The sequence below is a fragment of the Malaclemys terrapin genome, chromosome 17 (assembly GCF_027887155.1).
Source record: "Malaclemys terrapin pileata isolate rMalTer1 chromosome 17, rMalTer1.hap1, whole genome shotgun sequence".
Taxonomy (NCBI): Eukaryota; Metazoa; Chordata; order Testudines; family Emydidae; genus Malaclemys; species Malaclemys terrapin.
Window position 1 is genome coordinate 1890409 of NC_071521.1, and position 27092 is coordinate 1917500.

Sequence of the window (27092 nt, forward strand, 5' to 3'; positions counted from 1 at the left end):
GGCACGTCAGCTCTGAGCATGGCGATAATTGGGCCCTGCTCCCACTTGCCTCCAGCTGCTGTGATTTCATTGTTTCCAGGCAGGCCCTTGGTGGTGGCGGATGCGCACAGGCTCGGAGGGCCGTACAGGCCAGGGCTCTCTCTTAGCCAGGCTTTCGGCTGGCTTCCTGGTGCTCGTGTTTGTCTGGGTCAGCTGTGTTATTCCCAGGGCTCACTCGGGACTTGAGCACCTGCAGCTCCCGCCGGAATCAGGGTTTGACTCTTCTCCCTCCAGCTCAGTGACTATCTGCCTCCCACCCCATGGGAAAGCACATGTGGCACATAGGCTGCACCCCTGTGCCGGGTCCCTCCTGGCTGCAGCTTTTCCTAGCACACCTGGGCTGTTTTCCAGCTCCCACTGGAGCAGGGTCTGGATTTAGGAGAGGTTGGAAAACCCTGACCTGCAGCTGAACCCTTGGAGGCTGGTAGTAGGAGCAGCAGAGATCCGGCGGGTGATCCCTGGAAGCAGAACTCCAGCACTGACCGAGAGAGCCCCCAATGGCAGCATCAGTTGTCCACAGCACGCTGCCTAGTCAGTTCTGGCAGCACACCCCAGCGTGGGAGCTGCTGTGACTCCACCTGGGTAGCCCCACACCAGGCTCTCACTGGCACCGGGTGGTCAGGGGGTGGCGGGAGGCCTCTTTCAGAACAGGGGATTTGGGAGTTAACACCCATGCAGCAGTTCACACCTCGCAGAGCTATAGTTTCAGGCAGTCTTCAGACTCAGGCAGGCGTCTGCATCAGTTACGCTTGGTTTGTGTTTTCAAGCTTTACAAATGTGACGGCTAGAGCCTCACTTCATTTCGTTACATGACATCTGAGATTCTGACATAATCACTTGACTCCAGGAGCTGGGGCCCTACTCGTGGACACAGAGTGGCTATGCCTTAATAAGGCCCTGACTGCAGTCTCATGCTCCCTGTCTCAGCCTATTTGGAGGAGGGGGAGGCACTTTCAAAGCAGCAGGCACCTGCTACAGGAAACATTCATTCAAAGTTTGCTTGAAAGGCCTGACAGTGACTCATGGACAAACATGTCAGTGGATATTAGGAACAGAGGAAAGTTTGAGCACTTTGGATCTGTGCTGTGGTATCCGGGAATCACTGACCCAGGGAGGAGAATCCCATGACATGTATGAAATTGTTTCCAATGAGTGAATAAAGGTTTTCCTATCCAGTGAGACCATTAAAAATTCCCATTCGCTGCTCCACGTAACACAAATGGCTTCCTTATCTCCCTGCACTCAGAACAGCGGATACTCCAGTGCCACGTGGGGGTGTCTGTCCATACAGGTGGGCACCCAGTGCTGGAGGTGCTCGTGATGTGGGGAGATCAGTAAACATTTCAGTTTAAGATGAGAGAACCATTCGGCTGAGCAGGTAGGTGCATGAAGTACTCCACAGCTTAGTCTGAAATCAGGAGTTTCCATATTGCAACCCTCTGTGCTCTTCTGGAAGGGGGTATATTTTAGACTTCGTTTATGACACTGCTAAGACGTTCCTGGTCGCCAGAATTACTCTCTTCACCTTCTTTTAATGACCACCTCAGAGCAGTGGGCTCGCACAGGAACAGTGGCTCCATGCAATGAGCTCCCCGTGAAGGTTATCAGGGATCTATACCATTCGAAGCTCTATGTCTCACCCCTGCAACGAGCGGCAGTAACTGTTACACAGCAGCATGACGGCTTCGGTTACCAGCTCAAGTCTTGGCAGGATGAGCCCTGGGACAGGCCCAGGTACAGGCAGTATTTAATGGTACAGGGTAGAGATCAGGAGAGTTGCAGAAGCAGGGCTAGCCCATAGAAAGCCACCACTGATTACAGGCTGGTCAACACCGTCCTCTGTTCCCCCTCCACAGGGGACAATGTGGGGAGGAGGGCTGTAGACCTGCCCTCCTCTCCATGCCTGGTAAAATTGTGTGGCCGGCCAGATTGCGCACCAGATTGGAATCCAGGAGACCTGCATTCTAGTTTTGCCTGTGCCACCGGCCTGCTGCGTGACTGTGGGCAGGTCATTTCCCCTCTCCGTGGCTCAGTTTCACCATCTCAAAAATGGGGATAATGGCGCCGGACTCCTCTGAAATCTGCAGATGCAGGGCTAGATGATATTATTAGAGAATGAAGTAATCATGAAGAAACACCAAGCTCCGAAGCAGAGGATGCGCTTCTCAAATGGTGAGCGCTCGAGCACCTGGCTGAGGGCCAGCAGAGAAGTGGTACAAACAAAAAACAAATGTTCTCAGGCTGGGGTGTCCAGGTGGCTAGTGATGCAGCAGGTTGGGAAACCTAGCACCTCCTGGCTCTCCAGACTTTGCAGTTTCCCAAACTGTTGCAAGTTGTCTCAAACATAAGCTACTTAGCAGCACATTTTTCATTAAAACAAACTCTCTCTTCACATAAAAAAAAAACAATGAACATCTTTCTCCTCCTGATCACGGAAGGCCAATTAATTAATTGGGCTTAATTGTATATTACATTTCAAACAATACTGTTGCACTTATTTATCATGTTAATTACAATGTTAAATAAAAAAGACAATAAATTATTACTTAAATCATCAAGATGCATAACTGCAGGGTTTGGTACGGCGTGGGCCTGCCTTGCTTCCCTGCACATGCTATTTCCACAGGACAGGTCAGCGTTTGTTCTGTGAAAGACGCAGCTGACAGTGAAGTGTCATTACTGAAATTAGTAAACTGAACATTTATGCACCACAAAGCACAAAATATTTTCCATTGTGTTTCCACGTGCTTATTGGCAGTGCACACTTCATGTACTGTGCCTAATTAAATGTAACGGATTATGAAATTTTGAAATTACATGTGGAGTATTTATGGTGCATGTTGCATGGTTAATAGTTTCATATTTCTACCTCTAGAAACACTTTTTTCATATTCACCTTTTTTATTTACATTTATTTGCATCCAATTTGAAGGCAGGGATAGGAGCCCATAAATCCCTGGCTCTTAATTATAATGTGTTTGCAAAAGATAAAATAAAATAAAAATCTGTTTAAGCAGAATGCAAAAGCTGGCTTTCGATTCCTTTGTGTTTACATTGATTCAGTTTTTATTTTAAATATACATTCTTGTCAAGCATATTTTTCTTTTGTTTGAAGCAGTAAAAATTTTACTGCCATAATCCACTGACCTGCTTTCACCAACGACTATGCCCTTTCTACAGTGTGTCTGATAGACTGATTGGTGTTCATGACACCTGAAAGAGGCTCATCTGAACAGTATAGAACATCAGCTTTGCAGCCAGCGTAGGTAAAGAACAGATGATCGTTTATCTCCCCCGAACATATGCTGATCAGATAGTTCTAAATTACAGCTGACGAGATTCTCTGCTAAGGACACTTTTTTCTAAATTACCTTTCCCACACTCTTGAACTATGAACACTAACACCTAATACAATTTCATTTTTGTATTTATGTATTTCTTGAAAAACTTGTTCTACATATTATTTTATACACTGATATCAAACCTGAAACCATTTATCTCCCATCTGCACCTAAATGTATCTGGGAGCCTAATCCACTGTTTTTGCAGCCAGGGCTGGCTCCAGGGTTTTTGCCGCCCCAAGTGGCAGAAGAAGAAGAAAAAAAAAAAGCTGCGATCGCGATCAGCGGCAGCTCTACCGCGCCGCTTTCTTCTTCGGTGGCAATTCGGCGGCAGGTCCTTCCCTCCGAGAGGGACCGAGGGACCCGCCGCCGAAGAGCCCGACCTGCCGCCCCTTCCCCTTGGCCGCCCCGAGCACCTGCTTGCTGAGCTGGTGCCTGCAGCCGGCCCTGTTTGCAGCTCAGGGAAGCTCCACCAGCCACATGATTTACAGCGAGCAGTGTAGTCTGGGAAGCTACTTGCTGAAAGGGGCAGCGTCGAACTCTGAATTAAATGTTTAAGTGAGAAAATGTTCCTTCCTCTCCTGGACCCTGGAACCCGCCTACGGCATTCCCAAGGAAGAGTTACAGGGACTGGCAGTGGGCGAGGTTACAAGCAGTGGCTGAACCCAGCTGGGTAAAATCAAAGCGGATTTCTAACATGTATTCTTCATTCCACCCCCCCCTTGCACTTCCTGGGCACAGGCAGTACTGGGAGTGGGAGCACTGGTGCACTGGTCTCTTGGTACCCCTCTAATGACCAGACTCAGGGGTGCTCAGAAGGTTTGCAGCAAAAGCCCTGTGACATTTCCAGCTTGTCTGCAGACTCAAGAAGTCTGGATTAGCATCCAAACCAAACTTCTGACTCTCATGAGATTCACTCTCCCATTACTTGAAAATAGTTCCTCTCTCAGCTGCTGGAAAAAAACAAGGGACTCTTCCTGCAATGTGGCATTTGCTTTTCATTTAAGGGGACACAGATTCCTGGTCAAGGGAAGACCTCTGGTCCCCACAGGCCTGTGATCTTTATGTTTATCTCAACCCAATCTCCAGTTATTTCAACTCCCCTCTTCCCGTAAAATGGTCAGGAGACCTCTCAGACCCATTCAGTCACTTCCTTTGATGCCATTACTTACCCCGTGGGTGTGCTACTCCTTCCAGTTTGCTAAATGGATTGCCAAATTTACCCTGGATTTCTGGATGCATCCTCTGGCTTTTGCTGCCTTCCACGAGAGCAGTGTCTCCCTCTCTACTTCAGGGTCCCTTTTCGTATCCCAGTGAAAATAAACCCAACCTGGGCAGACTTTCAACACTGATTAAACCTGCCGCCCCGTCTGTGGCCCTATGCTGCACCCTGCTTATGGCAATAATATCTGCCAACCAGGGCTGCCCAGAGGGGGGGCAAGTGGGGCAATTTGCCCCAGGCCCCCACGAGAATATAGTATTCTATAGTATGGCAACTTTTTTTTATGGAAGGGGCTCCCGAAATTGCTTTGCTCCAGGCCCCCTGAATCCTCTGGGTGGCCCTGCTGCCAACAGAAATATTCCCCCAAGTGGAGGGCTCACTCAGGTGAGGTCCAGCCAGATCTTGTGCTCCCAATCATAGTCATTTCCTCTGCCGATGCAGACCAGGATCTCATTGGCCACTGTTACTAAAGCCACACCCTGTGCAGACGGCTTCAGGGATGGTCTCTCACCCATTCTACAGTCCCTGTCTGTTCACTATCCCGAATGATGGGTCCCTGGAGTTGCGTTCTCTCTATTTGGGTTTATTCTCTGCAGGCCACTGGTTTTACATTTCCTCATTAAACTCAGTTTTCCACATCTGAGCTAAATCATCCCCTACAAAAAAATCCCACTCCCAGAAGCTGATTAACTCTTTATTGGGAGCATAACCGCTATCACTGAAACACAGAGACACTATTTCTATAGGTTTCATTGGTAGTCGTGTTAGTCTGAATAAATGGACACAAACCTGACATCAGGAATCATAACATTCAAAAACCAGTAGGAGAACACTTCAATCTCTCTGTCACTCAATAACAGACCTAAAAGTGGCAATTCTTCAACAAAAAACCTTCAAAAACAGACTCGAATGTGAAGATGCAGAACTGGAATTAATTTGCAAACTGGATACCATCAGATTAGGCCTGAATAAAGACGGAGTGGTTGGATCATTAGAAAACCTAAACTTAATTTCCCCAATACTAATTTCTCCCTACTGTTACTCAGACCTTCTTGTCAACTGTCTGTAATGGGCCACTCTCTTACAACTTCAAAAGTTATTTTTCCTCCCTTGGTATTCTGCTGTTAATTGATTTAGACTGACCTCACACTTGGTAAAGCAACCCCCATCCTTTCTTGTATTTATACCTGCTCCTGTATTTTTCACTTCATGCATCTGATGAAGTGGGTTCTTGCCCACGACAGCTTATGCCTAAATAAATGTGTTAATCTCTAAGGTGCCACAAGGTGCCTCGTTTTTTTTACTATTTCTACAGGTCTCCATTCCCACCCGCCGTCCTGCCCTGCTGGGAGCCGCCATTGCAGGACCCCACGTGGAAAGATCCTGTTGATTCTACGGAACCGGAAGCGTAGCTACAATAGTGACGTCTGTGCTTTTTAATGACACCTTCTGCACATCTGTTTTTGTTCCATCGTAAGCCTTTGATCTCTTGCATCTGATATTCTTATCTGACCCACCCATAACTTCACAGAAGAGAGGCCCCATAGTACCCGATCTAGTGTATCACGAACATTCCTCCAGTTAGAAAAACTACCATTTACACAACATATTATGAACCATTTTAATGTACTTCTAATCCCAGTGTTAACCCTTTCCTTGCTGCTCTAGCTCCCAAACCAAAACCTGCTGTAGTCACTAGGGGACCTTCAATTGACTTCAGTGAGCTTTGGATCAGGCCCCGAGTGAATGATCTTTCATATGCAATCCTACCAAATGCCTCTGAAAATCTAAGGATACAACAGCCACCACATCTTCCTTTTTACCCGGGCATTAGATCTGCAAAGAGCTCAGGAACGTTAGACACACACACACACACACACACACACCAATCCCAGTATTGCAAGTTTTCAAATGAAAAACTTCCACTGTTGGGAGCATTTCCTCCCCATTTATGCTAAACTCAGCAGGCTCTAACTGCTGACCGGGGCCCCGATACTGAAACTACTGAAGGCGAAGGCAAAGCTCCCATGGACTTCTCAAAACTCAGGTCTATTAAAACAGCGTTACAGAAGACGCCAAATGGGCCAAGGCACAAGCTATGCTCAAATCCTGCCAGGCTTCCTAATGGGTTAGAGGAGCAACTGATGCCTGCTAGTATAAAACATCCAGTAGACAGACCTAGCTTCAGGTTCTAGGCTCCCATTGCCACCGCATTTGGGGGGCTACGTATCCGTTTTTATATTTTAGTTTGCACTGGATTCTGTTAAATCTTATCAAAAGCCCTTTTCCAATTAAAAACAAGAAAAAGCAAAGCAATCAAATCTATTAACACAGAACCTGTCAGTGAATGGCTTCCCAAGCTCCTCATTCCCTAGACCTAGCCCTTCATCCGCCACAGGGGTGTCCAGTCTTCTCAAACCCACTTCCCTTGTTCTGGGCACATTAACTCCTCCTCCGCCATACGCAGTTCTCCAGCCTTGCATGGACACATCCTAGCTCTTTAACAAATCTGCCTCGCTCTGCACCCCAATGTCTGTCACTATTTCTATTCTGCCAGCGGAGCTGAAGAAACCCTGATGGTTAGCAGAAATAGTCTCTGAAACTTGATAATCAATAGCCAGTGCTCTTCTGACTACCCATTTCGCTGGCTTCTGCTTATGTTAATAGATTTTTAAAACTGACTCTTAATCACAAAGTCTAATTAGTTTCTATCAATGGCACTAGCCTACGCTGCCTTCGGAGCCAGAAGGCCTGAGACTAGTAGCAAACTTTCAGACTCCAAACCAAGTGGAGTGCAAGCTCCACGTGCCCTGCGGCATTTAGTTTGTCCAGTGGAGCCAAGGCAACAGGCTCCAGTGGAGATCTGCAGAGCGATACTAAGATCAGCCATTAGCCATTCAGTATTTTGATGCCAGGAAATAACCAAAGGGCAAATCCCAGTCCTGTGCTATGCCTGAGTGAATGGGTTTGGTGTTGGGGGTCGCACACAGAGGAAACACACCCCAGGCATGTCCTTGCCATCACACAGCAGAACCTCGCTGGTTTAGAAGCATGCAGGGCTCTCGGCAGCAGTAGAGGGTCAGAGAACAAGGACGGGGAAATGAGAACCTGAAGAGTCTTTCTACAGACGCCGGCAAGGTAAAGTTTTCCTTAATTTAGAAAGTTTTCAGAGCAAAATGGGGACAAAGACAAAGGCTAGTAATGTGGTTTTCTGAGTCTTGGATTTCTTCTGGTGTATCCAATGTCAACTAAGAATTACTACACATTATAGAGTTGGGTGGTTTTTTTAGACTAGGTTCCTACTTAAATCTACCATAAAGCATCTGAAAATGCCACAGTTTCACTGGAGACCTGTAAACTAAATCTCAAATCGTGTCTTAATTATAAAGCTAAAGGTTGATCCAGAGGTTATGTCGCTAATAATGCCAATTCCGGAGCCTGCAATCATTAATACTTAACACATTAACCTCAGGCATTGCTCCTTTAAATTTATAATGACTTGAAATATTGATAAGCAAAGCTGATTGGAACTAGAGGGAGTTGGCATCTCAGCCTTCAGTAGTAAGAGACAGACTTGCTGTAAAATTTAGAAACTATTGTTTCCACTTACTTTCCTGAGAGCCAAGTCCCAACTTTTCCCAAAATACAGGGGCCAGCCTTGCTGAGAGGATTCTGGTGCTCTACCAAATGTACATGCCATAAAAACAAAGTATTACTTTTCTTTTTAAAATGGCTGGTGCAGTAAAGAGTAAATGAAAGCTCTGTGTAAGTGTGTCCATGATTGGAAAGTCATTGCAGGAGAACAGTCTCGAGCGGTTAGATACAGTCTGGCTTGTCTAGGAAGCAGAATCCTGGCACAGCAGAGATATTTGTTTCTGGGGCAGGAGACACTGTTTCTGGTCCCCTATTTTATTGCATGACGTTGCTGACAGACCAACTGACTGAACGGAGGGAATCACTTTGCCTAATACACTTTGCTGCAATGCAGCAATAATTGTCACTGTACTGTGATTGAAAAGTTGGATTCTGATTGGGCTAGAGAAGAGCCTTCTTAAAAGGCTTCAACAAATCAGAGAAAAGCTGATCCATAAAGATAATTATATATTTGTCAATAAACTGGCCTTTCACTGAATTAACATTAAGTTTTAAGGAATGGATAGCTGACAATGAGAGATGAACTATCTAAGGATCTGATCGGCATGCACAGATTGTATAGGATGTACTGCTGAATAGCTGGTTACATGTATTAATTGTATTTATTCATTTTATTGCACCCTAAAGTAAGCCAGGCTCTTCATAGGCCCAAAAGAAACTCATGACTCCTGCCCCAAAGAGCTTACAATCACATTTCCCATCTATCTGCCACCTTTTTACATGTATGTTTCAGGGACATTAACTTTTATGTTCACAAAAGAGGGTATTGGGCAAGGGCTACTGGATTGCCTGGAGAGCTTTCAAAGGACATTGGAATGCATCTTCCACTGTAGCTGAGACAAGAGAGAAAAGGCACAGACTGGCGTGTGGGTGGGCAGATACGCAGAGGAGCCAGGCACTGCATGGATAGAGAGCCTTTTCCCACTGAATTCCCTCATTCCCATAGCCGGGACTCAGCAAAGCAACAGTATCCATCTGGATAGACCTATACATTAGAGCCAGCAGACACTGATCAGAGCCAGGCATGCTCTGCACTCGCTACTCCCTGCACCTATGCAAATGTTACCCCTTACCCTCCACAGGTCTGTGAAACATGTTTGCTTTCCAAGGAAAGGAGCCGCACTCTACGGAAGGTGTGTCTGGTCAAAACCATGAGTGATCACTGGGGTAGACATGTCTACTTCGTGTCGTATTCTCAAATCTTAAGAGGGCTCAGCCCTGCCAGGCAAGGGATGGCACTGGCAGGTGATGGCAATGCTGACGACATGAGCCTTGTCTTACCTGTGATACTGTGATGCTGCATTTCTTTGCCAGCTCCTCTTTGGCTTCTTCACTGGGGTAGGGATTACTGAGGTGGGAGTAAAAATACTCGTTCAAGATTTCTGTGGCTTGTTTACTGAAGTTACGCCTTTTCCGTCTGAAATGAGGAAAGAAATCCATTGCTGGTACAGGTGTTAACAGAAGTCTACAGGAGGCTCTGTTCAGGATTAAACCTCCTTTACTTCCTAAATACATACCAGTCTGTATGCAACACACTTTTCACTCAGCTGAGAACTGTATCTCACTGGCATGTTACAATACACACACGGGCCCTGCCCCTTTCCCCAGTCACATCAAGGGGAGTTTTGCCATTGACTTCCATGACATCATGATCTGACCCACCCCAAGTTCTTCTCGGCACCATGGCGAAGAGTTTACAGTCACTGCCATGACATGTCGATTCTCAGACATTGCCTTCCTTGACCATTTGAACGACAGAGTTATTCAGCTTTTGCTCAGTGTAATGTCACTACGCTGCCTCTGGCTGCAGTACGTCACCCTTAGCTGGGCCCGCCTCGTTCGGGGCACCCCAAGAACCATGGCAATGGGTGCAGTGGGGGAAAATCATACAGCGAGAAGCAAACCATGGCTCGAGGCGGGCAGTGCAGAGCCCGCGGGGCAGCACCAGTCTCGCATGCAGGAACCAACCTGTTCTCCAGGAAGTTACAGATCTGGAACTGGAGGCTATTAGCCTGTAATTACCAGCTCTTTGCTGGAAACAGGAGCATGAATCTCTCACCCTTTAACCACCAGAACATTAGGGCCCCTCCATGGGCACGCGGTGAGGAGAAAGTTCAAAGGGGGCCAGGAAGTGTGTGGTTGGTGCCTCTACCCCACTGTGCACCATCCAGCAGAGCTCCCTGGCCGTGCGAAGGGACTAAGAGAATGGTGCTCACTGGCCGTGCGAAGGGACTAAGAGAATGGTGCTCTCCAGTGCTCTCCGGCCATGCGAAGGGACTAAGAGAACGGTGCTCTCTGGTGGTCCCTGGCCATGCAAAGGGACTAAGAGAACGTTGCTCTCCGGTGGTCCCTGGGGTGGTCTGACTCCACGTTATCTTACAATGGGATATGTCTGAATGGCATCAGTGAGTCCTAGTGTGCAGCACAGGGCGCGATACTCAAGCAGAGCTCTCGTCTCCTTCCTCCAGGGCCTAGGCTTGAGAGACAGAGATTTGTCCTGAAGTGTGCTGTCCTGGCACATGCGCCAGCCTGTCCAATTACCCAGGAAATGTGAGCGAGGTGAGCTGAGAGCAGGACTAGGCAGGGGAGCAGGACATTGGACTGGCCTTTTCCCCCTCGATTAGAAGGCCCTGTGCTCCCTTCCCAGTGTGCGGGGAGGGCCTGTGGAACAGAGGAATCCAAACCCCACCATTTGCATGGCTCCAGTCTTCCCCTTCCACCCAGCGGAGTGGTTTTTCTCAGCACACTCTTTGGAAAGGACCCATTGAACATTTTCTTCAAAGTTCTCTTCCCCTCAGGGCTGCTTGCAATCTGAATGCCGGTGCCTCAGGCCAGCGTGCAGCAGAGCGTCAACGCCCCCGCTCTCGGTCCCATCTGCACGGCTCTGTTACTCCCTCCCGCAGGCCCCGGCGCAGGCAGACTCTCCCCAGAGCTGTCTTTATCTCATTACTGGGCTTCCGCTCATTTGGCCTTGTTTACCTTCCTTCCTTGTAAAGAAATCACTTTCAAATGTGCATCTCCAAGCTTTACCTGGCTGCAGACATTTCCCCAACTGTTTGTAATTACCCTAATTTGCCACACCTGCCAGTGACCTTCTCGTTAGTGAAATTATTTCATTCTTGTTTAGCTCCTAACAGCTTTCAGGTGTAAGGTGCACAGTACTAGCTACAGGGAGGCATTGCTAGGATTCTGCTCAGTACTTTGGGCTCCAAGGGTTTTGCTCAGTTTCCTCTCCTATACCATACATCTCAGGGAACCTAATTGCTATAGGTCCCTGTAATCTGCATTAGTGCAGCTCTCCAGGAAGGAATGACACCTGTGGTCACTAATGCAGCCTGCTCTGTGGTTCAAAAGAAACCTAATTGTTTCCATAAACCGCTTGTAATTTCAGTCTGTCTGTTTCTGTTGTTGCACCATCGTGTGGAGAAAGCTGGCACTCGAGATCAGCAGGCATTGCATTGCTCAGCTCCTCTGTCCAGCCTCACCCTCTCTCAAGTACCCACTGTCGTCCTGCGCCTGGATGTTGTTCCCTGAAGTACTTGGTGATGTCTCCATGGAGAGACAGGCAGATGCACTGTCCTACCCCTTGCATATGCTGGGCAGCCATCAAGCACTCCCTGGATTTCCTCACCATTACTGCTATCAATTGAAATGTCTCGTTAGACTGACCTCACACTTGGTAAAGCAACCCCCATCCTTTCATGTATTTATACCTGCACCTGTATTTTTCACTGCATGCATCTGATGAAGTGGATTCTAGCCCACGAAAGCTTATGCCCAAATAAATTGGTTAGTCTCTCAGGTGCCACAAGGACTCCTCGTTGTTTTTCCTGATACAGACTAGCATGGCTACCACTCTGAAACCTGAGCAAAGAAAGAGTTCCCCAGGCCTGGGAAAGACCCAGAGAGCTTTAGAAGCGCCCTGTCTGCTGGGAGCAGCACTGTACTCCGGAGACCCCACCAGACTGCTACACGCTGACTCTGACTAGCTTCGCTGGTGCAAGTTCACAGCCTGAGTCTATCATCCTTTTGCGTGGTAAAGTCCAAAGGACACCCCAGTGGGAGCAAGGCCAGCAGAATCTGGCCCTTTATAAACAACATCAACCAGGCACATCTAGTCAGCAAGGACACAGACCCTAACCTCGGCTCAGCCTTACTTAGGCTGTGTGCAGAGGTTGTGAGATAATTAACTCCTCAGTTACCAGATTTCAATATTTTGCAAGCCACGTTTCTAAAACACCCACCCTGCGCCATGGCTACCTTACCCTGGAACTGTTCAAATATCTGCCAGGGTGCCCATCACAGCCCTTACCTGGGTCCTGTACAGCTTTGAGATGTGTTCTGGCAGATGAATTGAAGTGAAGTGTTTAACCCTTATACTAAACATGTTAAAAAGACACAGCATTTCCATGCAAGCGTTCTGCAGGGAACCTCCCCTTCCCGAAGCAGCCATGGAGTGGATGAACAGCACTGTGAACTGCCTCCCAAGGGCAGAGGCATGGCCTGGGGTGAATCAACACACACCCTGGAGCATGTCAGTAAACACTGCCTGAATGAAAGCAGCAGCAAAACTGTCCTCTCACGTACCTGGCGTCAAGGAACCTTGATCTCAGAATCATTACTGCTTCACAAGTGCTTTGTTTGAGCTGCATCTGGATGGAGCTGAATTTTCGATGGATGATGCCCACCATCCTTTCGATCTCCTTGGGAGAAATGGGACGTGTCCGACTCTGTTCTCGGAGAAGGTTCATCACGTGTGTGGTGAATTCGTTACACGCCTGTGAAGGACAGAGCAGCTCAGAGATGGTTTTGTGCTGTCACACAGGAACATAACCACTGACCTCACTGCTGTGTGAAGCCACCGAGCATTTCCTGGGTCAGGTGCATGCCATACCCCAGCCGGCGTTGTGCATGGTGGGCTCTGCTGTAGCTATCCTCAGCCACCTCACAATGGGGGGCAATGCACGCAGGAAAAGAGGCCAGGTAGCCACAGAGTGAGCCCTCCTAATTTGGGAGATCGGGATACCGTGCCACTCCCCTTTCCCCCCCCGCCCTTGCTCTTAACCATCAGGGTTCCCCTCGGGCTCATCCGGCAGAGACCTCCAGGGTCCTTCTCTAGAGCCTGGCCCGTCTTTCCCTTGTCAGGGAGCTGATCAGCAATAATATAACGGATAGACCCAGATTTGTGAATGAAAAGTTGAGTCTCTTTTCTTTTTACAGTGCCAGGGGGGTAAATAAGCTATGACTACGCTATGGCTCTTTTTACATTTAAAGAGAAATAACTCTCCAGGACAGTGTCCGTGTATTTTTCTAGGAGGGGCAGAAGGGCACCGAAGTAGAAGGGTTTGCTCAGGTTATAGCATATAAATAGCAACAGGCATGAGCTGTTACAGAGCAGAGTTAATAACCTAAATGTGGGTGAGGACCCCCCCCCCATCTTTGAAGCCCGCCTGATACCACCACTTCCCTTCTAGGAACGCACTTCACCATTCTCACACAGCAAGTCACTGTTTAACCAGCTGTGGCAGATTATGATATTTAAATCTCTTTGATTTTACCTAGAGCAAACCCTTTAAAAGACATAATTTCACAGAGGCCATATGCCATACAGCTGCTGGGCTCTCTGGGCCCTGGCCTCACAGTATGGCCTGAAACACTGACGAGAGAAGGTGCTGGAAGCTTTGGATTCGCATTCCCTTCTGCCTCCACAGATTACGTAGGGAGGAGGACAGTGCAACCTCAACTTCTCAGACTGCCTCATCCAGAGACTTCTCCTGAGCTGATGATGCTATGAACAAGCCGTCGGTGTACTGGCATTCTGGCTGCTCCGTAGGCAGAGGCTGGGTGCTGTCACAAAGTATGCTGATTTATCTGTCTGTCCTCTCGTTCAAAAACAAAACCCAGCTCTGTTCTCTGTTTGAGGGAACTAAGTTACAACTACAGAACTGATCTCTTCCTAGGGAACCAGAGTGGAACTCCAGCACATTCCATGTACAAACCTGTCATTGTCCTAACCTGGCCGTAGAAAGCCAGGGACCCAGCACTGTGCCAGTTGAGAGCTGCATTTTTTAGGCATGCAAAAAATAAAGGGCTGTCTGGTCCTGTGAAAGGAGGATGTCTCAGCGGCTTTAGGTGCCGTTGCAGGTGTGCATTTTGATTATACAAGCAAGGCAGATGTAGAAAAGCACAGTTAAGCTAGAATCACTGCCAAATATGGCCAAAGGATTTCACTCTCATGTACCCCACATACCGGGCTATGACAATGACACGCAGCAGTCACTAAATCAGGCAGAGGAAACTGCAAAAGTCTTGATCAGGATAACCATGTAACTCTCACTGTGGTGTTAGCGTCACTTGTATTCAAAAGCTGGGGTTAAGAATCACCTTATAGTTTGTTTTGCATCTAGATTTTCAATGACTAATCTGAATTTCAGGAGCCCACGCGAGGGAAAGAGTTAAAAGTGAAAAGTTTATGCATCTAAAAACTCATAATTTCCTATAACATTTGCTGAATGTCTCACAACTTATTAAGTGAAGCCATCTATGAATGCAAATGCTGATTAGCAATTTGGCAATAGCCCAACATTTGCAGAATTCACATAGCTTTTCTTTAAACCAGTAGTTCATACATGATTAATTAGAACATCTCATTTATGTAGTGTGCACTTTAGCTCATTACTCTAAGTAAAATTCGTTAAGTATTTACATTTAGATAATTAAAATCTGGGTACACCCTTAAGAAAGATGCATACACTTCAGGCAAAGTGATTTTTTTTCTTTACACTACTGAAAGTAAATTACAGGCTAATTTACGTCCTCGCTGCACGGCTTTGGAGGTAGCAGTGTGACAAGGCTCAGCTCCTCGCCTCCAAGGGGCGCAGGACTCGCTTGGTGCACAGCGCTGTGACGGCTCTTGGGCCTGGCTGAGTCTCCCTGACAATGGCTCGGCAGCACCGTCACCTTCCCCTCAGTCCCCGTTCGGGCTCCACGGGCCCCGCGGGAGCGAGGGAGGGGAGGCAATTAGCAGGGAGCTGCATTTCCATTCCCAGGCTCTAGTGAGGCTTCCTCAGTTTGGGGGTTTGTATTTGAGCAAATCTGAGCTTTGTTTTTCATTTGCACATTTTCTCTTCCCTGGGGTTTATTTTTATGGCCCGAAACAATGAAATAGCAGGGTCCCCAGTGGTTTGCCAGCTCCCCTCCTCTGGCCAACGGGGCCAGACCTGTACATCGGCTGGGAGTGGCAGTGCATCCTCCTGCTGCCAGGGAGAAGGAGACTGGGAACTGCTCCTCTCCTCTCTCTGGGTCAGTGGCAGTTGTTCCGCTTGTGAACTGGGCCGGAGACATCCCAGGGAAATGAAACATTTCCACTCATCAGGGCTGCAGGGAAGATGGACAAGGACATGTCTCCTCCTGCTGCGCAGACCAGGCTGCGAGCCTCCTCTCCCCATTGCGGCAGGGCAGCGAGACAGTAGCAGCGGATTCCCTGCCTGCCTGCAGGGCTGCCAGGTGTGTCTGGTCTGATTCTAGTGGAGGAGCTAATCCTGGAAACCCTGTTTAACCACATACACATAGTGTCACTTGTGGCCAAGCCTGGCAAGCCAGGGCTCCGCCCACAAGCAGGCGGCACGATCGAATCGGAGACACGTTGCTATTGCCAGCCTGAAACAAACCGCAGATCCTGGTTCTCACTGTTCTGGGTCCCGCTCCTCCAGCTCTGGCATGAGTCCCCACTATGGGCGGACATGGCACATGGTCACTGCCTGGGAGCACAGACACGTGCCTGGCCCTGCTTGCCTCTATTGGGTTTGCTAATGAAAATTAAGGATTCTTGGAAACTGGACCGGAAATTTAGTTCTGCGCCAAGCGACATGGGCTCATATTTTGTAAACTCGGGCACTTGCACATGTCTGACCCAGGGGTGGTGTTCACTGCGTGCCAGCATCACCCCGGGCAGAACTGATCATGCAGAGCCACTAAGTCCCGATCCTAACAGTCCCACCACACAACCCACTGCCGGATTGGGCCCTTAGAAAACACTTAATGTAAAGATTCCCTGGGATCCAGCTCTGACATCCCGGGCCTCTGGATCTGAGCCCTTACTGCCATATGTAGCATCTCCAGCAATGAGCTGACTCAGCCTTCACTGGCACTCCTCAGGGGAATGAGCATCCACTTCTTGGTAAGAGTCTGGAAGGGTCGGTTCTACGTCTGCGTGTCACCGGTTGGTTCCCCAGCAGGAGTAATAGTACAGATGTTTCAGAAAAAACATTTTTACCCATCTGACTGTTATTCAAGAAGTTTTCGTTCATCGGGTAAATAACACACGTTGGTAAGTAATGTATGTGCCGAAATGCAGCATCTCTTTTCCTGAGACAACAGGGGGGCTCTAGTTTCCCTGAAAAATACTTGGCACTGAGAAAATGTCACGGGCACAACACTTGCCACCTAATTGCATCGTTATTCACAGGATTTGGGGTGTTTTTTCCAAAGCCCTGTATGAATGGAAACGGTTGCAGTGAAAATATTTTCAGGCATTTTTTCCCCATGAAAATATTTCTGCCCCAAAATGGTGTTAAACTGCCCTCCAGAAGGGTCAGATAATTCACTCTCTTCACCAGATCTGGACATCTCAGAATGAGGCTGCTAAGGGGCGGCTGTGAGATCGGTGTGTTTGAACCAGGAAGACTGAACACACACAAACATTCTGTTTAAAAGCTACAGTGAACTTCCTGCTTTCAGGAGACGAGAACCGTCCCGTGCTTGGGAAAGGCTCACTGGAGCTACAGAAAGGGCCTGATTCCAATTTCCTGCTCGCTAGTGTGCACCATTTAACGGCTGGGGAGTTACTCCTGAATCCTAGGGGTGGGCATAAGAGCAGACGAATGTGCCACCTGATCTTGTTCTCTCACGTTTAGTTACAACATCCAAGCTACTTGAACCATTTCTTGCTACTATTTTTCAGGCCTCTTGGGGCCCTGCACATTACTAATAAGGTCAGGTTGTAGGGCCGGCCTCGCTAACCTGCTCAGAAACCCCACAGAAGCAGAGAATGCCTCAGCATGCTTTAATGCTTAATCAAGAGTCCTCGGAGTGCGCAAAGACAAGAGAGAGACTGGCTTAGTTCAGCGGCTGGACAGCCATGCCCCAAACAATATTCTGCACTAGGCCGCACTGCACCCGGGCAAGTTCTCAGCACGCTCGGTGGCACTTGTCTGGAGTCCAGGCTTCACCCTGATTTGGGGTGAATTCAGAAGACATCTGTGAACTCGGAAAGCAGGTTCCCAGCTGCTTGGGGAGGCTTGGGACCCTTACAATACTTTTGCCTACAGCAAAAATGTATTTCAGTGTAATTATAGAAGATAGCTTTCAATATGTCATCTCTGTTATAGTGGCTGTAAATTATGGAGAGAACTGCCACAAGGCAAGAGGGGGCTGCTCCTGGCATGACACACTTTCCTTTTTTTTTTTTTATATAAAGTGCAGTCCCCTCACTGGCAACAAATGTCAGAATCAAACTCTGTCTGGGAAATGTCTGCACAACCGGCACATTGGTCTCTGCTCCTGGGTGCAAAGAGCCCCCAGAAGTAGGGTGACCAGATGTCCCGATTTTATAGAGACAGTCCCGATATTTGGGGCTTTTTCTTATATAGGCGCCTATTACCCCCAACCCCTGTCCTGATTTTTCACACTTGCTGGCTGGTCATCCTACCCGGAAGGTTCGCAGGCAGCGAGAAATGGTGACATGGACGGAGCCCTTTTTGGAGCAGCCGCTCTCATGGAGAAGGCCTGCCCAATCCTTGTGCCTGAACCATGCAGTGGGAGCTATGTGGGTCCGCTTCCTCTTTATCTGTAGGACAGTAACAACCTTTCCGAACTTGCAGCCAGGGAGGACAGGGAAGCAGTCCTGGGTGCCTCTCGGCTGTGGAGACCGGTCCCGTTCTCAAGGCGAACAGGTTGCTGCCAGGCTTGGGAAACTATCATATTTCTGGAGAGCAGACATTGCTGGCGTCAGGCTCAATGGGGGAAAAGATGCATGTTTCGGATCAGCTCTGCCTCTCTCCTAGTAGCACCTGTGCAGCCTGCTCTGATTCCTGGGGTTTGGACAGATGGCTGTGGCATTTCGGCTGAAACCTTTGTAAATGGAGCTAGTCGCCTTTCCTGGCCCCAATCGTTACACTTATTACAGCCAAAGAACACTTGCCAGGAACTAGCGATTAGCACAACCATGGGATTAATTTCAGCCCCAGATCCAGCTCCAGCCTCTCCCCCTGGGATTTTATAGGGGCTTTAATTCACTGCTGGGGCGGCTGTTTGTTAATTTGATGAGCATCGCTACCTATGCAGAATAAAGAGATGTATTTGTCAGAGCGTCGCTGCCCAGCACAGTGCGGGGAAGGGTTTGGGGACTTGCACAGGTTGTTTCTTTACGGAGAAAAAGGACCTTTGAGCAAAGTCACTGTCAGTCACTCACTGAGTCCTCCGGCACTGTAATGACATAGTGAAGGATTGCTGGCCGCAGATAGGACTAATGGCTAGTGTGTGAATAGCCCTGGCCTTGAGCCATAGCAACAAAGATTCTGTCCACATTTCGGGAGCCTCTCAGAGGGGACCTGGCTGCAGCTTAGATTCCAGAGCTTGTGAGATTTGAATGATCTCAACTCAGCTGCAATCGGTGTCAAGCCAGGAGGCTTCCAGAGCGACTGGGCCTTTCAGCGACTGTTTGGTTGTAAGAGATGGGGCCTCGTGGAGAGACCCGGGGAAGAGAGAGGGGCCGATGGGCAGGCTGGGGGACTATTAGAAGGCTCGGAAAGAGGGACTCTGGCTGCCCCTGCAGACGTATTGATTGGCGGCGGGGAGGCTCCAGGAATCTGTTAGAGACAAAGAAATCCAGAATGTTGAATAGGCGTGTGTGCGGCTCTGGAGCAAGAACCTGCAAGGAGCAAGGACTGTCCCGCCGGCTCGTCTGGCCAGGTTGCTTAGGGCAGTGGGCAGTGCGCACACAAAGCAGCAGGACCAGCTGTGCTGTCTGCCTGTTGCCTGCTGCTCCCACCTGAAGATCCCACCAGTGTCCAACATGGCAGATCACGGCATTTCAGCCGGTTGGCGTGCAAGTCAGCCACAGATTCTGCCACAGCGTGGCCCTTACTGTCAATACCTTTCAGGGAGACTCCATTAACCTCTTCCGTGTTTTCTTTTTTGTTAATTACCTTCATAAAACAGGAAATTAAACTAGCCCAAGAGCCTCTGTGGGGTTAAAATGCAAGGTCTGAGCATCCTAAAGCCAAGGCCCTTGCCTGGGAGACAAGCAAGTCCCCTCCCATGGCTAAGCCCCAGCAGAGCAGACTGGGGGAACTTGCCAAGCCCCAGCAGAGCAGCTAAGAACATAAGATTGGCCGTACTGGGTCAGACCAAAGGTCCATCTAGCCCAGTATCCTGTCTGCTGACAGTGGCCAATGCCAGGTGCCCCAGAGGGAATGAACAGAGCAGGGAATCATCCAGTGATCCATCCCGTCGCCCATTCCCAGCTTCTGGCAAAAGAACGGCACCTGAGCAGCGCTGTGATTTCCTTTGCTGTCGTGCTTTCAAGTGGGATTTTTACCACTGCCTTATGGTCTGGGTTGTGGTTTCATTTTGTTCAGAGGGACGCTTCACAGTAATGTGCTGGGGTGAGCCCAGAACTTGCCCACGTTCAGCTCAGGAAACCACCAGCTGATTAGGTTCGTTGAGCTCATTAGGTTCAGGGTTTATAAGCTTTACTAGGACCTCTCTGGAGGGAGAAATGAAGCCATTATGGCTGAGGCTGGCAACAGCCAGGGGTCTGTTTTCTTCCCTTTTCTTCTCCTGCCCCCCCCCCCTTCCAGCTCCTTAGATTCAATGTTGTCCAGTAAAGAAACACAAAGGAGAATCACTCTCCCTGGTGGCCCTGCAGGCTGTTCTCAGTGCACAGTCCCTGTCACGCTGGATGCATGGGGGCAGGGAAGCCACACTGCTCTACACAAGAGCAGAATGCAGGTTTTTAAAGGTTCCCCCACAAGAGCAGCATGTTACCAGGTCCCGGAGAAGAACCCGCAGCCCTGAGGATCTGCAGAGGATTATTTATATCATGTAAAAATACTGAGAGCAAATGTCAACCTTAAAAGGTTTCACCATCAACTTAATTTGCATATTTCTTATTATTATGAATAATAAATTATCATCTTAAATTTATATAGTGTATTTCATCCTGAATAATTCTGAAGTGCTTTATATCATCTACATGGCTATAGTTTATAGAGAGAAAGATACAGATTACCATACCCAATTGAAACTTCAGGCAGAATTTAGGGAGGCAGCATATATTTGCCCAGGACACTCAAGCTAATGCTCTAAATCTTGCAAACAATGCCATGAGATCCTCAAAACCACAAGTGGTCAGGACCTCAGAAAGACACCACCTCCTGCAGCAGGGGCCACCTAGCACCATGCTAGAGTCTTGGATTCACTGCCAACTCCAAGGAAGATTGATACCTATTAACTCACCAACACCATTTCCTGTTTCTCAACCATCACCCAGGCAAGTACGAGCCTAGGCCTGACCTTACTTAGCATGTGAGATCTGATAACCTCTCCAAGTGCTATGGCTCCCAGCCATCATGTGCATTTTGGCTCCCTGAAGCACTGATTTTACTAGGGTTCATTACAGGCTTACGAAGTGGCACTATTAACGTTCCCCCTTTTCCGAAGGGTACATCTAAACAGCTGCAGCTGGCCCAGGCCAGCTGCGGGTTTGTTAGCCCTGTGTAGACACACCCTCAGAGTCCCCTAACCGAGCAGTTTCTAGGACGTTTTCAGTGTGCACACAGTCAGAACAGTGGGGAAGAACAGATAAGAACCAGGCATGCCAGCCAGCCTGGTCATTGCCACTGAGCGCCGCCCACAACATCAGCCCTTTCATTCGACTGCCCAGCTCTTTAACCAGAGAGAGAGAGGGAATTTCTAAGCCCTATAGAGAAACAGGAACTGGTTAGCAGAGGTGCAGAGACAAGTGGCAGCAGGTACACATAGGGCTGTGAGAGCGATGTCTGACCTGTTCATATTTCTCCAACTCTGTGTGATAGATTTGTCTGATCTGGGTCAATTTGGCTCTGTAATCTGAGTGTTCGATAGAGTTATCTGAGGACCCTCCAGAGGCTGCTGCGGCTGCGGCTGCTGCTGCCGATCCCCCACCTTTCTCAGGACCTGAAACCCCTTCAGCCAGAAGCATATTGTCCAGTCTCATTAGCTGGGGGTCGGGAGGGTCTTCCTCCTGGGCTCCTCGGATGCTCAAACCTTGGGTAAAAAAGAGAGAGACAGACAGAGAAACCACCGTGAGTATTTCCCATGCCCTGGCACGCTCCTGCCTGCAGCCAGCCCCACTCCCGGGGGCGGGCTGGACCAGTCATTGTAATATTGTACAAAACCATTCTCTGCTGGGAGAGACACTGACCCCTAGGCATGAGGGTGGAGAACGGCTCTGTCCCCATCACCATGATGGCCTATGAGGTCCAAGCCTCCCCCAGCCCTAAGGAAAAGTCGTATAGAATTTAGCAGAAATAAAACCAATAGGGCTGTATAGAAATTACTCTGAAAACCCACTGAATTTAACAGAGGATGAGAGACTTGTCACAGAACTTTTCAAATACCCTATAGATTCTTTTAATTCTTTACTGTAAATATGACAGGAATATACTCATACATGATGTTTTCCTTTATTTTTCAATAGCATACCTAAATCTAAGCACTACTTATTTAGTAACATCACACGGATAGAAGAACATATGGTAGGAGTACGTTTGTGTTATTTATTTGTCTGAGGTTCGTGGTGTTCTTGCTGAGACTTGCTGGGCAGAAATCTATCCCTGCTACAGGATCCGAAGGGTTAACTGGAGTGTCGGCGGAAGGGGTAGCATTCTTGACTGAACTCCAGGGGACTTCCCCTAAGAGTAAATCGGTGCTATAACTCCCAGTGGTGTCAACCAAATAAACCTGCGAGGGAGCCACCCTCCCAAGGGCACCCAACCCCCTCGTGGAAGGTTTAGGCGTTACAAGGGCAGCAGCGGGGATAGAAGTGAGGGCAAGATAACAGAAGTGCCTCTTCACGAAAAGCTGAGGGTGATGGGACCCCAGAATGCCCTCCTGAACACAGCCCTGCCATGCAGAACACTGCACCACTCTGGAGCTCACATGCAGATTTAAACATGAAATATAAACAAGAACGAAGGATGCCTTCTCTTACCACCCAGGCATTTGACTGCAGTCAGGATGCTGGGATGCTAAACATGGGTTTGAAATTGCCGGCACTATTACAGTATGTTGGTGGGAACAACACTTTAAACGTAATTTCTGTTTTAAAATTAGACCATCCAAAGTGATGCCCAGTCAGCAATCCCATCTGAGTGCTACAGATCAAGACTGACAATTTGTAGGTTTAATCAGGGCATGCAGGCACTCTGCCAAGATGTTATCAACAATGCTGAAAACAAAGTTTAAAAATAATTACACTAGTATAAAAATCACTAGAGCCATTGCTTCTCGAATCAGCACTTCTATTAAAGATGTAACACAACCAGCCATCTCCCAGCCCAATTAACCTCTTTAAATCTGTTTAAAACCAGGTATTCACACACTAGTTAGACAAGATCCCAGTGGGTAGGAAGTTGGCACCTCGCATGTTTGCATTCTGATTCTGCCGTCTGTGTCTGCGCCTGCTCTTAGTTACACACAGTGGTGCACACTCTGTGTAGAGTTCAGCGTACATGACAATAACATCCAGAAACTGCCAAGTGTTCCGTTGAGTACCAGCAATGCTATTTTCTAGGCTAGCCTCAGTGCAGCCCACACTCTTTTAGAAACAGATTTGATTCCTTGATGTCCTGAACTCCACACATTGCATGACACGACCCCTCATTGGCCAACCTTCCAGGCACAAGAAGGCACAGCTTTAATTTCACTCTAAGACACACATTTTAAACCTGTCACCTTCATTTAAAAATATAATTCCATATAATTTAATTGGGATAATAAAAATGTCTCATTGTCATTTTAAATTATTTCTGTTGCCTGTTCGGAGGTTGAACAAGGTTTGAAAATATAATGTATTATCATCATCCGCTCATTGACTGAGCCCAAAAGTTAGCACCAAGAACCGTGTGGGTCAAAGAACACTCAAACAGCAGTCCAGACAGCTTTGCCTCTTTATTCTGCATTTACCCGTTCACGGACATCAAAGTTACCAGCTCAGCCTCGCTCAAGCCAATACACCTGCTTAGCTCATGAAAGTTTCTTAGAATTAAGATTTGGCAGGGTTTGTAATGTGTGTGTGTGTCAGCAAAAGAAAGTGCAACAGGTCAAAGAGACTAGAGGAAAGAAGAACAAAGAGAAACTAATTTTCCTTGGATATTCTCTTTCTGATTTGTACAAAGAATTTTTTCCCTACTGAGGTGATTGTCCTTTTTGTTGTCTTTTTCCTCTCTCCCTTCCAGCCTGGCTTTTAATGTTTTTGAACAGCGTTCTGGTTTTCTAACACTCTCCCGTTTACATTTTCAATCGTTTCCTTCTAAATAACCATTCCTATTGTTATTTCTTTGTTCTTTGTCTCCTGTCAGTTTCTTTTCCTGTACTTTCCCCCAGCGGCTGTTGAGTCTTATGGCCTACAATGGTCTTTATTCACCGTCAGAGATTTCAATAGTGGTTTCACTCCTCTCCCCTGACAGTTAAACACACGGGACCAAATTCTCCGCTCAGGTAAATGGGCCCCACTCGTCTGGCTTCCTGGTCCTTGTACTTTGGAGTATGGGCCAAAGAGTAAAAATTTCTGCGGAAAATGACTGTGTGTTTCTAGACTGAGACTAACACAATTACTGAGCTTCCTGGTAACAACATGCCTAAGAGGAGACAATGCTCCCTGGTGTTAAATAAATACAAAAGGAGACCAGCTGGAAGGACGGTTAAAGGAGTCAATGGAAGAAAGAGTCCCCCTCCCCCTCGGCCTCCCCCTCCTGAACACAAGAGGAAGGAATGTAGCAGCAGACACTGAAAATGACCAAGCTGCCAGTGTCTGCAGCTCACAGTCCTAATATACTGTTATAACACAGGTAACACCGGGAGTGGCAAATTGTCTTCTTCCTAGTGGGAAGTAACCTGCGTAATTCCAAAGCAGAGATACATACAGCCCAGAGAGTGGATGTCTGACAACACACAAAGAAATGGGAAAGAAAGGGAGGTAACATACCACGATCTAGCATTCATTTTGCTACTGAGTGAGTTTCATCGTTCATGTGAATGGCAAAGCCATGAGTTAATTAACTAACTCCTACAAGAGTTAACCTTGTGTGTGGGGATAAATGTGTTAATCCTCCCTAGTTACTTTATGAATTATATGCATCAAATCAGCACAGAATAAATAGGAGATTGTTTTCCTTTAAGGGGAAAAAGCAGGGAACCCTTTGTATTCTGTGTAACCACACTGTTTAGGAACACTGGAGTTACAAACCATCCAATCGGTTCCCCTATCACATATGTAAGTGAATCTGATAAGAAAGATCCAGAACACTTCCTGGATTCTTTAGTAAGGAGAAAACACTTTTCTTTATCCACAGGGCATCCGTTTGTTCTCACCTAGCACCTGCCTTTATAAATTACTTTCCATTTGAATACAGTGATAATATATGTATTTTCTGACATATAAGCTCAGACTCTGGGGCTATTGTTTCCCTTTTTTATTCCTCAGTATATCAAACTATGAGTTTATTACTGTTTAGCTCACTGACCTTTCAATGCATGGTGGAATTAAGGTACAGAGCAGACTAGAAAGAACACAATAATACATCACTTCCAGAACAACTACAGATGTACTAATGGCACAGGAAGTGTGAGGTCTTAGCCAGACAGTAATAACCTAGCCGTGCACTGACCAAAAGGCGAATACTTTCACCTTAATATGGCAGCTAGAATGCGCGTTTTTAAAGCACTTTGCAGGTTCTCTTTATATAAAATCACAGAACTGTTGGGCTGGAAGGGACCTCAAGAACTCAAGTCCCCAAGAAAACCTAGACCATCCCCAACAGGTGTTTGTCCAGCCTGGTCTTAAAAACCTCCAATGACGGGGATTCCACAACCTCCCTTGGACGCCTGTTCCAGAGCTGAGCTCCCCCTAGAGTTAGAGAATTTTTCCTAATATCAAACCTAACGTTCCCTTTCTCCTTGTCCGACGCTCAGTGGACATGAAGAATACCATCCTCTCTAAAACAGCTCTTAACATGTTTGAAGACTGTTATCAGCACCTCCCCCCAGTCTTCTTTCTCAAAACTAAACATGCCCAGTGTTTTTAACTTTTCGTCATAGGTCAGATTGTCTATACCCTCTAGCATTTTGGTTGCTCTCCTCTGGACTCTCTCCAGTTTTTCCTAACATGTGGTGCCCAGAAGTGCACACTCCAGCGGAGGCCTCACCAGGTCCAAGCAGAGTGGGACAATTACCTCCCGCGTCTAACACTCCTGTTACCTAAGGTGCGCAGTAATATCTTCTTACGCACATATGGGTCCGTATAAAGTTTAAAAATCTAGTATCCTTGGTGACATTAGAGCATTATAAGGTTAACAAAAAGCATGTTTGCTACTGATTTTAATCTGCTTATAACCACAACATTCATTTCAGTATCTCCACCATTTTTAGACAAATCACATAAACAGACACTAAAACGTTGTTTAACAATGAACTTGGCTTTGTTATAAGACCACAGTTTTAGCATATCTTTCAGCAAATCCTAATTAGCTGTCTTTCTACATGCTGTGCACCTGCCCCCACAGATAATAGACGAGAGCATCTGCATAGACTGCTGCATTCAGAGGCCAATAAATAAATTGCAGGTCAAAATTATTACAAAGCTTTCTTCGAATAAACCCATCTTCTTCACAATAGAAAGCTGCAGATATGAAAAGTACCTAAAGCCCACTCAAATGGTATGATTACAGGGGCCGTTTGAGTTTAATAATCTGACTCTAATTCAGGCATTTTCAACAGCTCATTAAGGGTTCATTAATATATGGGCAAGCTTTTGAATTATAAATAAGCAGATTAGAAACCTGCAGTGTCTTAGCTGTACAGTACTATCCTGACTAACTGAATAATATTGCCAACACAATGAAGGCTTGACCCTTGGGGCTGGCCTCCACCTCATGATTCCTCCATCTTCTTTATTTATTCATTCCCTCGTTCCATTGGGGAAGAAGGGTCTCTCCTGAAGTTCTTGGTGCTGAGATGGATATTTCGCAACACACAATCCAAATGTAACAACCAGTCGCCCACACACTGCGACTCAGCTCTCCTTCTGCCCTCCTCAGCTCTCAGCCGGCCTGAGCCAAAGCACAATGAAATCAATGGAAAGACTCCCACTGACTTCCATAGGCCCATATAGTGTTCTTCATCCCAATCTCCAGTGCTTTACAAAGGGAAGTTGTGGTTACACTCATTTTACACAAGGAAAGGGGAGATGACAACCATCCAGCAGAGCCCGCCAGAGAACACAGGTCTCCTACGCCTCGCTCCTGCATTGAACACCTACACACCTCAGCCTCAATGCTGGGAAGCCCATAACCACATGCTTAATTCTAAGCATGTGCTGAAGTCCCACTGGAGCAGGACAGAAAAGGAGGTTGTATGTAACTGGCACCGCTCTGGAGCTAACATCTCTGTGACATGACTGTCTTGCACGGATGTGCCAGGATCTCCTTTAATGCAGTGTTAAGCTTCCCTTTTCCCTTAATATTAGAGCTGATTGAAAATTTACCATCAAAGCTGTTTTTTCATGAAAAAAATCG

The 27092-nt window shown here is 47.4% G+C and overlaps 1 protein-coding gene across 5 annotated transcripts in view; it reads right to left on the reverse strand.

Moving 5' to 3' along the window:
• PBX3 (PBX homeobox 3) overlaps nucleotides 1-27092 on the reverse strand; it is a 155517-nt gene that overhangs the window by 10671 nt on the left and 117754 nt on the right. For all 5 annotated transcript variants that reach the window (XM_054007425.1, XM_054007422.1, XM_054007421.1 and 2 more), the window contains exons 3-5: nucleotides 21323-21564; nucleotides 12844-13034; nucleotides 9538-9673 (exon numbers count right to left, since the gene is read on the reverse strand). In XM_054007425.1, the coding sequence (XP_053863400.1) occupies nucleotides 9538-9673; nucleotides 12844-13034; nucleotides 21323-21564 (569 nt within the window). The remainder of the gene's footprint in view (nucleotides 1-9537; nucleotides 9674-12843; nucleotides 13035-21322; nucleotides 21565-27092) is intronic.